The 17,268-nt window shown below is 36.3% G+C and overlaps 1 protein-coding gene across 1 annotated transcript; it reads left to right on the top strand.

Moving 5' to 3' along the window:
• The first annotated feature begins 5,617 nt into the window (after positions 1-5,617).
• On the top strand, positions 5,618-16,609 carry LOC114524264. Its single transcript, XM_028545411.1, has 5 exons — positions 5,618-6,066; positions 6,395-6,796; positions 13,201-13,485; positions 15,051-15,329; positions 15,895-16,609. The coding sequence occupies exons 1-5, from the start codon at positions 6,003-6,005 to the stop codon at positions 16,005-16,007; spliced, it is 1,143 nt and encodes a 380-aa protein (XP_028401212.1). The 5' UTR covers positions 5,618-6,002; the 3' UTR covers positions 16,008-16,609.
• Positions 16,610-17,268: the final 659 nt, after the last annotated feature.

Raw genomic sequence — 17,268 nt, forward strand, 5'->3', positions numbered from 1 at the left:
AGTTACAGATAAGACTGATAATATTTTTTAAAGTGATTGCAGTAAAAATCCGAGCCGTACAAGAAAGTTTATACACAAATACGAAAGACAATATCTTCAACAATTTTTTTGGTACATTATACGTCAATTTATCAACTATCTGAATCGAAATATTCGAATCAATGTGAGCGATTTTAAAAGTTCGTGGACAGAACACGGACAAAACTTTGAGCAATATATCTTTAAATTTTGGAGAATGCAGAAATGCCCAAGCTAAAAAATTCTGTCACCAAAACGTTTCTAAACTGCTGCTCTACCAATCTAGAGGTCGGCAAACAGTGGGCAAGGTCTAGGGCAACGGCATTTTTAAGTTTTGTATAATTACCTAATGTATTTTATAGTAAAAGTTGAAGGCCATTATGCTGAAAGTTAAATGCAAATTAGTATACATGCAAATTATCATGTCGCAAATTTCTGGTAATGGTATAACATGAACAAACATTTTTTGCCTTTTACAAGGACAGAAAGACTGGAAGGAAACTTTTTAATGCCTGCTTAATGGATTTACTTGCGAGAATTGAAAATATTGAAAATAAAATTGGGTTTAAATTAAAATTACATGAGTAACATGACCGTACTTGGGGAGGTGAGCGGTTCATTATGCAATATTCGAATATAAGTCGGTCTTACTCAAATAAAATATTTAGTTCGGCTTATTTGATTAACAGTTTGACCGTTTCTTGTCGGGGAAATGCTCGGAATTTTAATCTCCCAATCAGAAACTTTGGCTCAGCACCGCTCTACCTTTGAAATCCTAGGTAAGCATTAGCATTTAAAACCGTATAGAATTCTTGCCGAAAATTGTTTGATGCTTCGACTGATCAAGTGGACCACCAAAGTTCAGTCAGCGGTTGTTTTAGTTATGTATAGTTTACCATAGTTAAAAACAGGGCCATAACTGGAGCTTAGTTGATAGGATGCATATTCGTATATATTCGTCTTTTGCCGGACTGATTTGCCGGAAGCGATTGTTCCTACGGTATGTAAACATGAATATACGAATGTACACCTATTCTGCCAATGAAGCGGCCCAGCCACGGTCGATATATCCATTGTAGCTACTTTCATATTCTTTTTAGTAACGAAGCTTGTAAAGCACTGGTTCTTGTTTGATATGTTTCCTGAAATGTGGTGGATCACTATCACGTCATAGGGATTTTTAAATAAAGTGCTTAAGAAGTTGGGAGAAGTACGATTTATTAAAAAGTAGTAAATACACGAAACATCCGCCTAGAAACACACTGACAAACTCACTAAGAACAAGGCTGCCTTTTTTAATGAATGCAAATTCGGCGAATACTTAGTGCACAAACGGCATTCGCCATTTTGTGACAAAGCTTTCTATAATCTCTGAAAACGTTTAGACGTTTTAATCACAACGTCACTATCGCTATGTACGCACCCAGTCACCGCCCTTTTTACAATCTTTATTATCATCTTTATTTTATTAAATGTTCTGAGGTGCCTGTGTGACTAGTCTATAGCTATAGCCTATAATTCACGAACATTCTTTCGTTTTGCTTTCAATTACACGCAGGTTTAAAATGCGCTGACTTGTACATTCTTTCCATATCTCAAAATTATTAATTGATACATCCTGATTAATAACCATTCAATTACAGTGGGTTAGCGATGCAGCCCGAAAATTTAGTCATGCTATGCTAATATTTTGGTGTTCATCCACTGTGAAAACAATGAATTTCTAAAGAAATGGATAATGATAATAACAGAAAAATTTGCATTACATGACTAAATCGTCAGGCTGGCTACGCCACTGTTTAATTACTGTATGTATGTACTGCAATTTTTCATAAACACCATGTTTACCTAATTACTCAATCGACCTACCGCGCACAACAATTAAGTCGAGATGACCTTATTGACACCTATATAAAAACACATTTTTGCTGCTGTAATAAAACTATGCTTGCTTTATCACAGGTCAAGGGACGCGTCAATTTGAACAGTATACAAATAAATTGAAAGCACGTCTTTTATACGTATGATTGTTGAATAATTGAATTGTACCGAATGAAACAGCAATGGAATCTAGATATGGATCAGTGTCAGTAACTATACGATGATAGTCAGAACAAGCCTATAATGAGAATAACTTTTCCTTGAAAGTAATAAAGCAAAAATCTCTTGATATTTTTTCTCACGGTAAAGTCAAAGCTTATGGTAGCACTTATAAATAGCTAAGTGGGCGTGTAATACAATATTACTTAGCACTAAAATGCAATGATTGCGCGCACTCAAGCGTGTGGTTGTGTAACAGCATATGTCGGTTGGTAAGAGGAATGTTGAGGGATGTCAAGTTTTTGATGATGGTAAATTCGCGCGCCGAATCATACAAAAATCATACAAAAAAGTAAACGAATTCAAAACGATTTGTTGGCGGACAGAACCGAAAACGGTGTAAAATGTGAGGAATTTTCATCCGTTTTTGTCAAGAAATTTTTCGGGGCCTTTAAAAATACAAAATAATAAAATTTTGTGCCATTTTCCCTTGTAATTTGATTGGATAGTTACACTGAAATATTAAATTTGATTGGTTATTGTGATGCAGGGCCTCAATCTTATTGGCTTATAAATGATGTGATTAATGCTCAAAAATAGTGCGATTTGGGAATTATTAACACTATTTTTAACCAATGAAATTGCAAGAACACCAATGATTTCAAAATGAATATAATAAATACATTTATAAAACCTTTATCATTTATAGAGTGACGGCCATATTACACAGTGCAATTTTTCTGGCAAACTGCAATGCAATTTTACTTTTAAGAAATGCAAATTAGTGAAAGGGCTTCAAAATGTAAATGTAAGAAATTCTATGGATTGTAATAATGACAAAAGTTCGGTAGTTGCCAAAGTTATATCTTTGACAAGAAGAATACTTATAGAAGAGCATTGCAAGTTGCAAGAAAAATTGCACCGTGTAACGTACAGGGCCTTGAGGGGAGATTCGGCGTTTCTGGCCATTCGGCGTAGTTCCGGCCATCTCTTAATTATGCTCCTTGAGGAAGACTTGGCTAAAAACGTTAATAGTAGGCTTTTGTCAATAGGACGTATCATATCTTGGGTGCGCCATCTTGGGTGGCAAGAGTTCACAGATATTTCGCTTTCTTAAAAGCATTTTTCTCACGCCAATACTCGAAATTTAACGGCCCTTAGCTTCTATAACAAAAAAATGTAAGCTCATTAACGCCATACTTCAAATTTCAAAAGCCCTTTTACCCTTTTATGAAGAAATCACGTCTGTATATGCGAAAATGAATAACTTGTAGCTATATAGAGCGTACAACACATTATTGCCGGGATTTAGTTTCTAGCAATTTTTCGTTCAAGAGCGAACATTCCACTGATTCTAGTAGCAGTTTCACTCAGCGTGACTGCATCGTTCTCTTTGTCGCCACTGATCTGTAAGTGTCATTAATATCATAGTCATGATGGATGGGCCTGCTCATAGTAAATAGCCTGCTGAAGAGGTTGCCGCACTGAAGCTGGCAAGCGTTTCTCTCTTGAATCGTGTGAAAATATGAAAGGAAGACTGCGCGTACAAGAAAATTTTTTTCAGATATCCCCGAATCACATTATTAATTTTTCCTAAACGTAATCAATAAAGAATCATTTTCATTTTACTTTGACTGGCCGAGTTTGATTAAAATCTGATAGCTACATGAGAATTATCTCATGTCAGCCTATATACAAATGTACCGGTTTATCATAAATCTGTTTTTACCGGCGGTATATAGATTTGAAAGAAAAAAATTTGCTTCATGAAACATTGCTAGTAGTAATTTAGTTAGCTCGCCATAATCATGCACGCTTAATTTTTGATGATGAATGCAAGCTTACATGCAGTGTATAAAAAAATGATGTACCCAATTTCAACACGCTGCCGTGCATAGCATCGAATGCTGATCTCAATCATTGAAATAAAGAACGAAAGAGTAAATGATCAGCTTTCAAATGATACAATTCGTATTCCACAATAGCAAGAAATCAGAGTTGAGTGATACTGCCGGGATTGAATAAAATAAAACTGCATGCATGCATGATCGGTATCGAAATCAAAATTTTTCAAATGAATGCATGCGAAACGAAGCGAATAATTCCACGAATTCTTGTTTTTTACGACAAGAATTTATAAAGGCAGTTACCTCAGAAAGCTGGACATTTCCTGTTCCACGCTGTGTGAATAATTGAATCGTTGCCAACGTAATATTCTCGATCAGTACGCATGCGGACAGCATGTTGAATTGCATGATGTTACCTTTTTAGACACGCCATGGCAGGGCTTTCGATACATGAACGGTAAAAAAATATTAGGTGGTTTTGCAGGCTCTCGATCGCTCTGAGATATTACTGCATATAACATCTACATTATTACATATAATTGCAGATATTATTGCATATAATATCTATTATTTTATATATAATTGCTACAAACGAGTGTGTTATAGTACAGCCACTTAAATTAAAGAACTTTTTAAAAGGACAATTTCTCATCATTTTGGATGGTTTTTCTATAGAAATTTTAGATATTCGCTTTCCCGACAAAGATCGGCTTTTTATTGACTTTATTACAGATATTTTAGTGATGAATTTATTTCACTCAAGTTCAAACAGAAGATAACTCACTTATATCCTAATTAATTCATTTGATATGTTATCTTTATGGCGGTAAAGGCTCCTTGAGAACAAAAACACACAAGTGCAGTGACTATCAGTTACCGTGCATACTGGAAATCAGGCTGCAAGCAGTCACGCATATGTCTGCAAATGTAAATTCCTGAATTTCATAAAACCCTTTCTAAATCGCGGAATAACTGTTTTAAAATCCCGTTTAATTTTTTACAACATTGTGCCATATTAAAATTCAACTGACTTGAAAGCAAGCGTATACCTAAAGCTACCAATACTGAAAAAGCATGCTTAAGCACAATTCTCAGAAGGCTTATAGTTACTTATAGTCTAGATGGATGAGTGGTGCATCAACTTGGGTCGAGGGCCTTGCGTGCACATGTGGGTCCATGTGACACTGACATGTGTGACGTAATAAATAGACTAGAGTACAGTACAACTTGATCCGAACATTGACCTCAACAAAGATAACTCTAGCAAAATATTTAAAAATATTTAATCACCATGGTTTTATGAAACCTATTTTTGTCCATTTATGGAACGATTCGGAGTGTCACTGCAGCTGACATTCTCGCAAATTACGCCGAAAAACTTCCAACTCGAGCGGAATTTTAAGGATGGGAAGAACTGCTGTGTTAATTAGCCTTCAAAGATAATCAGGCCAGGAATCAACGGCGATAAGCATTCTAGAAGCAGAAACTGCGATAAGTAAACATTGTGGGGCGTGCTGGCAGAGCTAGGCGAATGCCAGATAAGGAAGAAAATAGCTGTGTTGCCCTAATGATATACACACACTTGATTTTGCTAGGATGCGGTTTTTGTGAAATCCCATACGGGCGGGTCTCGAATGCCGATCTAAGCGAAGCGAATAAATTTAAGTCGTGCGGTTAACGCGCCATAATTATAATCAAAACGAGCAGACCAAAAGGCATTATCTCGAGTTGCTCTAAGAAGATTGGCGAATTAACTGGCGCTCGGTTTAATAAAACGCGCATTCTATTTGAATTTTGAATTTTTCGCCCGTGTTTCTTTGTACGTGTGTCTAGACGAGTCAGCGAATTCCTTGTAGGCTTCATAATCCTCGTTGTTCACACGGCCATCTCGAGACATTCAGTCGCTGCAACTCAGATAAGGCCAGAAGCACACTTCCGGGGATGAGTATGGCAACGTATTATTAAGGTCAGGTGGCAATACAGAAAAACAAATTAAATTGGAGCGCGTCGCAAGTTCTATTACATAATACTCCAGACCGATATAGTCGCGTCGTCGTCAAACAACGCGAGGCTCGCATAAACGTTTGGATATCGAGGATGAAAATGGAGAAATGTTATACTATAATTTTGACACTTTTCCTTGCAATGTTTAATGTTGATTGTAAGTATATGCTCATCTTACATCGTTTCGTTCATTGGTTCTATTAATGCAGAATTATTCTCAAAAAACAATTATACAGGGGTGTTTGGCGAACTTTGACAAAAACCACATTGTAATTTTATGTGTCCCAAATTTTTAAAAGTACTAGGCTGGGGGCTATGCACTTCACGCCTGGGACATGCAGAAATCAATTTCAATAGGATACAGCGTCGCTTCTTAAAAATAGCTTTTTCATGATGAAATTTCCATACATTGCCGATGAGCAATCATATTAAGGTGTTGTCGCCAATGAAATGCAATGTATAGTCATATATTGTGTACTTTACAGGCACAACTACACCGGACCCGAGAAAGCCTCGTTTCGAATCCACCCCGGAGAATTTGAAGCCCCTTGTCGGAGAGGATATTAAATTGGAATGGAGCTTCACTTTTCGCTCCACCAGTGATCTTTCTCGTGTTCAGCTGTTCAGGTACGATCCGAGTTCGAAAACAAAGAATGGAATCGCGTCCAAGATCGTTAAAACAGGTGTAATGGCGTATAGCCCACTTTTACCGGAATATGTGAAACGACACGTTTGCAAGATCTCCTTGAACGAAAATGGCTTTGGAGAGGCGTCTATTTCAATTCAGCATGTTCAGTTCAATCGCACATACGAATACGGAGTCCTTTTGGAATTGACCGAGGATCACCTGCCGCACGTAGAACATTCGGTTTTACTCAAAGTTGTCGGTAAGTGGGTATAAAATATAAGTAAAATCTTACTGTGTGCAGAATCTACAGCTATAATACGGCCTATCAGACTGTGAGTCAATAATTACATTTTAATTTCCACCCTGTCGTCAAAAGTTTGAAAATAATTGTTGCCAAATCGCTTGCGTATTTGCTCTTTACAATTTATACAGAAAGGCAAATAAACTCGAACATTTGTACTTTTGAAATCTTGCGTATAACAGGTTGCTGGAGTCCGAGGCACTTCTCAAATGCTGAGTTTAGACCTAATGTAGTATACGTCAAGTCTGCGAGATGATTGTTTGATTATTTTGCTAACGCCAGGAAGTCTAATTAATGCTATACGCTTAATATATATTTTAAATATAGTCCGCGAGGTCATGAAGCGACTCCTTCCGAAATATGATATTGTTTCAAAAATAAAATATGCGAGTGCTTTGAGTGAAAACCTGACCTCATTGTTCTCCCTATGCTGCTCGTTTTACTTGAACGCGACGTCTCGCAGGTAGTGTACGGAACAATCACTGCTTTCTCATCATGAGTGGGACAAATATGTTGCATGCGTGCGGTGGGAAGACTGAAGAGTCTCGAGAATGTCTACTCGAAATTTACACCTGTTTCACTACAAAAAAATCATCATTTTGCCTGGCGGGCATGCAGATTATAAAGCCGAATAGTTGATGACGTTGCTGATTTTCGTCCAATTTTACTCTTTTATCAGAAAGAGTGAAAACTAATTTATCTAAGTCGCTAAAATATCGGCCATTCGGGACGGACAGTTCTGCATGTTTTCGCATGTATGTAATAAAATCTGACTCATACTGTTTGCGATGAAACATGTCCAGATATATGCATGTAGGAGCACAATTTTACTTGTTTTAATACAATTCGGGTAAAGATAAAATATTTCGTAGAGATGAAACTGTTTGTTGTTATCAGTATTTTGAGTATTTTGGTTATTTGACTTATGTAACGAATTTCCCAATTTTTTACAGTGTAAAGAATGGGAAATTAAACATTGTATTAACAAGCTTATCTTAAGACAATATAGATCCGCTAGACTATATTTAGTGCAGCTAACTTCTGGATAACATCTCTACTATCCTTGCCTATCGCAATTAATTTTGGTAATTTTGAAAACAAACAGATCGCAAAACTTGTGGTATTTATCTTGTCAAAGCTGAATGAAATCTGAACGTGCACTAACGCATATTATATTTTTATATGATGATGCTCGTGAGAACCTTCCGAACATCATGTACGACTCGTGATAACCGCTGGCTATAGTAATACAGCGATAGATAAAGATCTCAATTCTATTCGTGTTTACAGAAACATTGAAATATATGAAATATTTTGGTTTAATATTTCCAATTAGCGCAACAAAGCTCGCGGTTTCTAAATTATTCATGGACTTGATATCGCCGTGTCGCTAAACAAAGACGAATTCGTTTCTTCACAGGGGAGCGCTTGCATTTGAATTAATTCGGAAAAATTTACAGCTCATATCATAATAAAAAATATCAGATACACATGCATGCAGTGAGCTAAACTGGTAGGGTTATTGTCTTATGGATATTAAAAGATACTTCAATTCTATTTTTTGATGCATTTGTGAGACATCTGGTCGGTAAAATATTGGCCTGTTTTTTGGCCGAATTCGATTAGTAAACCTCGCTCTATATATTGCCGACATGTCTGGCTAAGGTTATTGACATATAAAACTCTTTACTCAAAGGAGTGACTATAGTGAGTACGTTCCACTTTGGTCTTTGCCTCGAGGGAAATGTGCATGCATGTAGGTAAATGCATGAAATGGAAGCACAGTAAGTTATCGTATCAGAAATGCAATGTGCGTCAAATTGCCACTGTGCGACACATTATTCTATACCAAACTGTTGTTTTGAGAAACATGATGTAAATTATTAGTATCGCGGAACTGGGCCCACGTTTGGGAAAGGTGCAAAGTAAGTGAAAAATGCACGTCACGTCTACGTGGGGAAAAATATTGTGCGCTATAAAAAAATTAAAAAATTCAAATAATCAATAAACCCGCATAGTTTTGTCGCTTTCCACTTTTTAGGAGGGCGGGGCAGTGAATATTTTAAAAATGCCAATGTATGAACATTTAACACTGTGGTTCATGACATCCCGTTATCTCAGTCGGATTAAAGGAAGAGGGATTTGCATCGAAATGTAGAAGGCTCATCCAGTAGACGCCACCATGATATAGGAGGCAATTGAGAAAATTTTTTTCAAATTGTAATTTCAGGCATGCGTGTAGCCCCCTTAAACAGCCTAGATTATTATATATTAACCTTGCAAAACCTTGTCAATGCTAGCCAGGTCCATGCACAAACCTTATGCTCATAATCACTATTACCTATATATTGTATCATTACTACAATATTGCTTACTCTCAGTTGCTTTTCAAATTTTACCATATCTTATTTTGTAACTGACGTGATTGTTTCACGCAGATGTGAGTTGCTTCCTATGGAGATTCGTTCCCATAGAAACTTTTTCCTCTCCTGGCGTTATATTTATAGCTGCCCTCTGCCTTGTAAGCGCCTATATGCATGATAAATCTCATGCATTCCAATCAGCAGGGTATTTAACTAATTTAAGCTTTTAGAGAACTGTAGTTCCGAAAAAAATAAAACATTCCAGAATATAAAAATAAAATAATTATTTTTTTAACAATATTAGCTACGGGATGGGATTAACTTGGGCATGCCTATCACAATAGTTTTGACAATTACAACAATATTACGAATAGCGTTGATCCAGGCTAGCCAGATTAGATGAATAAAACATAGACAAACACAGTCACGCAAGCGTGGCCCTGGATATTAAAAGATACTTCAATTCTATTTTTTCATGCATTTGTGAGACATCTGGTTGGTAAAACATTGGCCTGTTTTTTGGCCGAATTCGATTGCCAAACCTCGCTCTATATAATTATTGCCCACGTGTCTGGCTAAGGTTATTGACATATAAAACTTTTTACTCAAAGGAGTGACTATATTGAGTACGTTCCACTTTTCCTCGAGGGACTGTGCATGCACGTAGGTAAATAACGTGAATATTTTTGTTGAAGGGAAAGCACGTAAAGTAGGTTATCCTATCAGAAACGCAATGTGCGTCAAAATGCCACTGTGCGACACATTATTCTAATATACCAAACTGTTGTTTTGAGAAACATGAAGTAAACTGATATTAGTATCGCGGAACTGGGCCCACGCTTCAAAAGGTGCTACTTATTATAAGTGAAAAATGCACGTCACGTCTACGCGGAGAAAATATTGTGCGCCATAAAAAATTAAAAAATTCAAATAATCAATAGCTAAATCCGCATTGTTTTTGTCGCTTTCCACTTTTTAGGAGAACGGGGCAGTGAATATTTTAAAAATGCCCATGTATGAACATTTAACACTGTTGTGACATCCCGTTATCTCAGTCGGATTAAAGGAAGAGGGATTTGCATCGAATCGTAGCTAACATTGAGGGAAGAGGCTCATCCAGTTGACGCCACCATGATAGGAGGCAATTGAGAATTTTTTTTAAAATTGTAATTCCAGGCATGCGTGTCCCATATATTAACCGTGCAAAACCTTGTCGACGCTAGCCAGGTCCATGCACAAACCTTATGCTCATAATCACTATAACCTATTGTATCATTACTACAATATTCCTTAAGGCTGCTTTCCAGTTACGCGTTTTTCATACGCACGTACACGCACGTAAAAGTCTAAATCCTTATAGATGTTATCTTTGGAAAAACAAAGTAAAAAAATCAAAAGAACTTAGTTTTTCGCATGTTTTAGTGTTCACTTGTAGACCTAAATGTTAAATAATAAAAATTTAGAAGCATTTAGAAATTTCCGTGCGTGTAAGTGCGTATAAAAAACGCGTAACTGGAAAGCAGCCCTTACTCTCAGTTGCTTTTCAAATTTTACCACATCTTATTTTGTAACTGACGTAAATTGTTACACGTAGATGTGAGTTGTTTCCTATGCCTTATGGACATATTGATAGCTGCCCTCTGTCTAGTAAGCGCCTATATGCATGATAAATCTCATGCATTCCAATCAGCAGGGTATTTAAGCTTTTACGGAACTGTAATTCCGAAAAGATGAAAACTTTGCAGAATATAAGAATAAAATAATTATTTTTTAATAAAACATAGACAAACACAGCCATGCAAGCGTGGCCCTGTGTTTACATTGTTCTATTGAAATCACTGTCGAACTTTAAGTTTAGTCAGCCTGATTTCATTGCAACACGTTTATTAAGGAGTTTGTTCCCATGAGCCCGGTTACCCAAAATTTAACTAAGCGTAAAATGACTTTGAGGTATTGCATTGACTATTGAAATGAGTAAAAAACATGATTCTGGCAGTCGTGTAGTCATCCTATAACAATAACATACATGTGCTTCTTTTGCTTCAAAAAGACTTTTTATACCTCAAAATTTTAATACCTTAAGATCATCTCAGCTTCGTTAAACAAAACTGCAATAAAAATATGATTTGCATTATTTTCACTTTGTGCTTGCATGATCGCGACAACCGTTAATTCGTTCGATGTCGCTTTAATGCATGGTTTTTAGGTATAATTGCGGTAGAATATATGTGTGTATTAATGTACATTTTAACTCAAGAGGAACACTACCCTAATTTGATAGTTATAAATCTTTTCCTCTGACTTTGTTGTGGGGTTCAAGGTTTCTATGTAAACAAAGTTTTCAGTCCTATCAGAACCGTACTCTGAAATGTTATCCAAAAAGTCGTCAGCCCTCGCGTTAGCCGATGTAGCCGTCGCTTTATTCATTTGCCCGGCAGTTGTACCGCTTGTATACGTATTCATAAACAGGCCTTAACTGCATGCCATCCATCCAGGAACGGTTCCAAAGATAATTGTGCTGGATGCACTGATGAAAAGTTGGACACCACACAAGTCATGAGAAACTCTGAACATCAAATTTTCGCCTAACTTTACACTTTTTGAAGTTAAAGCAAAGCTATTTTAGAGTGCTTCAAGAACTCTGCATTCAATTATATCGTTATTTACATCTGCCTAGCACGCGGGAAACCAGTTTAGCCGCGGCGCTATATTCTTAACGAAATGCTCTATTTAAGGATTAATGCACTCTGTGAGTGCATTATCGGGTTTTACAAGCACGAGTTCACAAACAAGGAACGAGAAGTTCAATACGCCGAGTGCAGTATTGAACTTCGAGTTCAAAGAGTGCTTTTATAATGCTTTTAATATTCATTTTGAGTAAACTCGTAAAGACTTTATATCATTTTTAAACTTAACTAAACAACACATGCTTACCTTTAGATACTAAAAAACATTCAAGCGGTTGGCCGTTTAGTATTTTTCGGTGTAATTACATTAATTTCCTCTTAATTTTTTGTTTGTTGCCGCCATTTTGATAGTGCAATAAATCCTATAACGGCACTGCCGTGGCCATTTCACTGGCCGTGGCGTTGTTGATATATAACATTCACTCACGTGGTACAAATCGACCAATCAGAGCGTAAGTTTACAAAAAAGGAATATTAATTCAAGGAATATTTATTAAAGGAATATTTATTACAACATTCCATCAACCCCATCTGGTTATTTTTATTTCTATTTCTACACCCCTCAATTCGCAATTAACTAATCAACAAATCACTTATTTTGTTCCCCTTTTGCCCACATATACATAACGTCCTAACCTTAACGTCCTAACGCTGGTTTAATTCAGACAATTGTTACAAATTAACCTATAACTATATAAGAACTACAATTTGGTTCCAATTACCTATGTCAAAATATAAAATAAAACACGACCGGTCTGACCATTTTGGCCGCTAAATGAAAAGCGCCCTATGAGAACAAGCCTTTAAACATTAAAGGGTGTCTCAAGTTCAACGATTTAGTTTTCGCATGGCAAGAAAGAGGAGGTATTTAGCCTTCTACTTCTAGTTCTAGCAACGTTTTTTATGCAATATTGTCAACCATGCAAATAACTGTGTGTTGAAAGTTGTTGGGTCGTAAACCGCATTCTTTCGCCGCTGAGAATTGAATAAACAATCTTATTCGCGCACATGCACTGAAAGTTCACAAGAAATTCAAATTTGCTTCATATTGCTTTTAATCTGGCAAGTTTGATTTCAATCACTAATTTTCATTTTAAAAATATGTGGTCATTTCTTGCTGTTATGAGCCGAAAAAGATATCGAAGCTAAATAACTGCTCTTTCATACCGCATAAAGATAATCATCAAATTCAATCATATTCTTCGTAGAGGTTAATTTCATGCATTTGGGCTATTTGTAGACATTTGTGAACACCCTGTATTGCGTGTCCGTTCTGAGAAGTTTCTGTAGCGTGTATATTTATTTGTTCTAGATATGGTTCTCAGCGATGAAGGAAAAAAGATGAAAGTCATTAAATCATGGTTTGGCCAAAGGCTTAATTTAAAATGTGATGTCATCCACCACAAAAACACCAAACCACTATTCAAATGGTACAAAAAATCATTGACAGGGTCAACTTTTCGGGAACTATTGGTTCCAAAAAACCGCAGTACTTTGAATTTTGAAAGCGTAAATCAAACAAATTTTGGCGAGTATAGGTGCGAAGCAAGAACAAAGCTGACGAGTGTTGCGCAAAGGTTTAAAGTCTCCAAATTAGGTACGTAAATTGAGTTCGAATTTCCTAACGGATATGAAAACAAGAAATGCGACGTCTAAACCCAACCTTGTACCCAGGGTCTTTTAGTCTAAACTAAGCTTCGAAAAAGCCACCCGTGTAATTTTGGACGGAACGAAATTTTGATTGGGGGGCTGCGATTTGGAAAAAAGGGCGTGGTCACAGTAGTCCCCATTTCGCCCATTAAATTTAGTTTCACCATGAGACGTTACGTTGAAAAATATAATGTATAACCTTCAAAATATTTATCGAGTTTCAATGTCAATGCACTGTGATCATGACGATTTTATCAGTCCAACCTAATTCGCTGTTTCTTAAAAAAAAGGTATTACTGTAGTTTTGTATTATGGCCGGAAATCTGTCGCTAAATTGATTACACGGACACTTCTGCCCGTAATGGGGCTGCAGCCCCCCCCCCCACGCGCTTCCGACGATCCTGGGCTTTGATATAAATTACGCAGGAAAATTAACTAAAGCTGGAAAAATCATTTCTGTCAGTTTCCGCAAACCTTTCAGACAAATAGTAGGTTATTTTATTCGGAGCTTCGTTTGCAAGTGCGTTACGAAGTTCAAATATTCATAATTAAATCAACATTCAGTTTCTGCAAACAACGCATTTGATTGGATCATTTTTTAAATCCTGAATTAGAAGCTTTGTTAGTACTTCATTTTTAAGCTTTGTTAGTACTTATTTCAATATTTGAACTACTTAACGAACATGCGAGTTTCCAAACGAATTTCCGAATATTTGTTTCAAAGATTTGCTGAAACTGAATGTAATAGAGGCTTTCTCATGTTTTTGTGATTCCAATCCGATGAAAACTCCAAAGATGGGCTGCGCATGCGTCAATGCTGTCTTTAAAATTGGCATTAAAAAGATGTTCCGAAGCTAAGGTTCAAAATGGCGGTAAAAAAGGGTGACTTCATTGTGAAGAAGTTGCATTCTACAAGAACTTGAGTTAAAGGTGGCTGTTAGAAATTTATCGTCTAAAACGTTTTGTTTATCAAATAACAACGACAGTTTCCGCGAACTTTTATTAGAGAAGTCTTTAAGCGAGAAGTCTTCGTGCTCTCAATAATTGAAATTTAGGATGTATGTTACAATTAAAATGAATGAAGAAGCTTAACTTTTCGCAGTTTTTCTCAACAGTTTAGGTTTGAACTATAGTTTTCGAAAAATATTCTGGGGTGCAAGACCTCGTTGAAAACAAGAAAATTCACACGAATTCCATTTCGTTCTGGCATACTTTTTAGAAATATTATAATGCTTTTAACGATTGTTTCGCCGGTCTACCCGTCTTGTATATTTTCGCCTTTTCGCTTATAGCATGCATATATTTTGTCAATTAACGGACATGCTTTGTTTCAAAAATTGATATTCAGCTTTTCCACCATAGTTTCATAATTTGGCGCGTGCGCAGACGTTTTGGGTGTTGGGTGTAATTTACTGAATTTTGCTTAGTTTTTTATGTGCAAAAACATGCGCAGAATGGACTTTAGATCATCTTCAAGAGACTATTGAAATGTATTGAAACTTGTTTGAACAGGTTACGCGGGACCTCCAAAGAACTTGGGTCACAGTTATTACCCACCTACCCAAGGTTATTCTCTATTCTGGGAGCAACCATCCGAGAAAAATGGGGATCATGCGACAAAGTATATCCTAGAAAAATGGAACGCCGACCAAAAGGCCTGGGTAAAGCGAAAGGTCATAACAAGATTACAGGTTACTATTTCAAACCTTCAGTCAGCAACAAAATATAGAGTTTGCTCCGCTAATGAAATTGGTTACAAGGAGACATCTTGTTCAGAACCTGTGAAACTGCGTAAGTTTATCCACTTCTTTTCCAGTTGCGTAGTCAGCCCAACAATGTGCGCATGCGTGCAAAGTATTCGTATAAAATCATGAGGTGCTTACTTAGTATCATGACTACAGGATGAAATGGAAGATGTATGAGACTCGAGAAAATTCAGTTTAGTTGGTCATTTTCTTTGTATTTCAAAGCAAAGTTTCTTCAAGAATCTGTCAATGTTACGTAGAAATTAATGCAGCAAAATCAGTAAATCAATAGTGTAATAGGGAACGAGGTTGTAATAGTATTGAATTTAAAGTCAGTCTGGATCCCATAAAAGTTATCTTTACTCCGACTTTAGTGTTATAATTTCAGACTTTCGAATCTCAAACCATAACATGATAAAAACTATAGGCTTCTATTCAGTGGCAGAGTTCAAGGAGGTTCCTTAAGTAATTCAAGCCGTGAAATTTCAAAAAGCTGTCACAGTTGAATATAAAAAAAGTATCAATTGGTACCTTAAGCTATTCTGCTAAGACTAAAATGTTTTACACATTCAATTTCTGCAGCAATATTTTGTGTATCATTATTTTCGCAGCAATGACGAAAAAAGTTACGGCGAACGAAACGGGAAGATCAAATCAATCTTGGCCAAGTTTATTGCTTGTACTGCTAATGGCAATCCTGTCTAGCATACGTCCCGCAATATAGAATGTTCTATAGATATACGACCATTGCTATTCTACGTCTTGCCATAGAGAGATGAGAAGATGTTGCTGCAGGTCTTCAAGCTCCCCTTGGAAATTGCACAACTGCTTCATAGTGAAGGACAGTAAACATAGTTTTGCTTTCTTTGATTTACCTTGATTGTGTTTAATTTATGTTGGATGTAATATTCTATCCATCACTATACTATTAGTTACCATTTATATATATATAATGATGCGCTAGTATCTAATTTAATAATAAAAAAAGCGATAGAGAGAAGAATTAGATATAGCGAGAGATAATTTGTAAACTTATTTAATTTCTGAACTCTACAAAGATTCTTTTAAGAGAACACCAGAAATATGATTTATTAGCAAGAGCTTGATTTAAACAACTGCATGAGGTCTGTTGTATAAAAGACTAGTTAACTTTTAACTGTATAGTTAAGGACAGATTTGGCCAATAAGAGTTGTGTATTTCTGAGTTAACCAGAATTTAACTATGCAAAACTATGCAAAATGTGGTTAGAGGAGGGAACAAACCCCTTATGGACGAGGAGACCCCCATCAGACGTCTTGAAGCCGAGTGGGGGCGTGACGTTTGTTAAATTTGCTTTTCACGCGTGCATGATTGTCAAATTTAAATCGCTTCCTAAATTATCCAATTCATATTATAAAATTATTCAACTGATCACTCTTTCTCTGCATGCCCGTCAAATGTAAGACGCTGCCTGCGGAGAAGACCAGCGGGCCGATCCCTTAAATGTTGTAAAAATAAGCCATATACAAACGTGACCATAATTCAAACGATTGTATATCCATCTACCCCATGCATGCCATGCCTGTAAACAGTTACACTGTGAATATAAATATTAGTGTTGATTAGCAGCCATTTATACAGGGTACATAGATAAGGTTAGAGCGGTTCATATTGTAAATAAACTATAAGTAAAAGATTGATATGTAGCTAGTAATAATGTAATATTACTGAACGTTTTGGACATGCGAGCATTTCTTTTCCATGCATGCTATGCTTATATTTCCGTTGGAATCCTAATGTTAAACTTCGATGTGATTTATGAAAATGAGATTTAGGGTATAGTAGACCGCCTTAAAAGTTATAAAGCTATACGAGATTATTGTATTTAGGTAAACTCAAATTTTCAAAATATCCGGCTAGAAATGTTCTAAAATATTCATTAATTCGGTATCAGCTGTACAGGATGATGTGTTTTTGCACAACATATATTGGCATAAATAATTTA

This window comes from Dendronephthya gigantea, unplaced genomic scaffold (assembly GCF_004324835.1).
Source record: "Dendronephthya gigantea isolate DGI-Jeju-01 unplaced genomic scaffold, DenGig_1.0 000030F, whole genome shotgun sequence".
In the NCBI taxonomy this organism is placed as follows: domain Eukaryota; kingdom Metazoa; phylum Cnidaria; class Anthozoa; order Malacalcyonacea; family Nephtheidae; genus Dendronephthya; species Dendronephthya gigantea.

Coding starts and splice junctions, on each gene's coding strand:
- LOC114524264 (XM_028545411.1), top strand. CDS start 6,003: ATGAAAATGGAGAAATGTTATACTATAATTTTGACACTTTTCCTTGCA. Junction 6,797..13,200: donor GGTTTTACTCAAAGTTGTCG/GTAAGTGGGTAT, acceptor TATTTGTTCTAG/ATATGGTTCTCAGCGATGAA. Junction 13,486..15,050: donor GTTTAAAGTCTCCAAATTAG/GTACGTAAATTG, acceptor TTGTTTGAACAG/GTTACGCGGGACCTCCAAAG.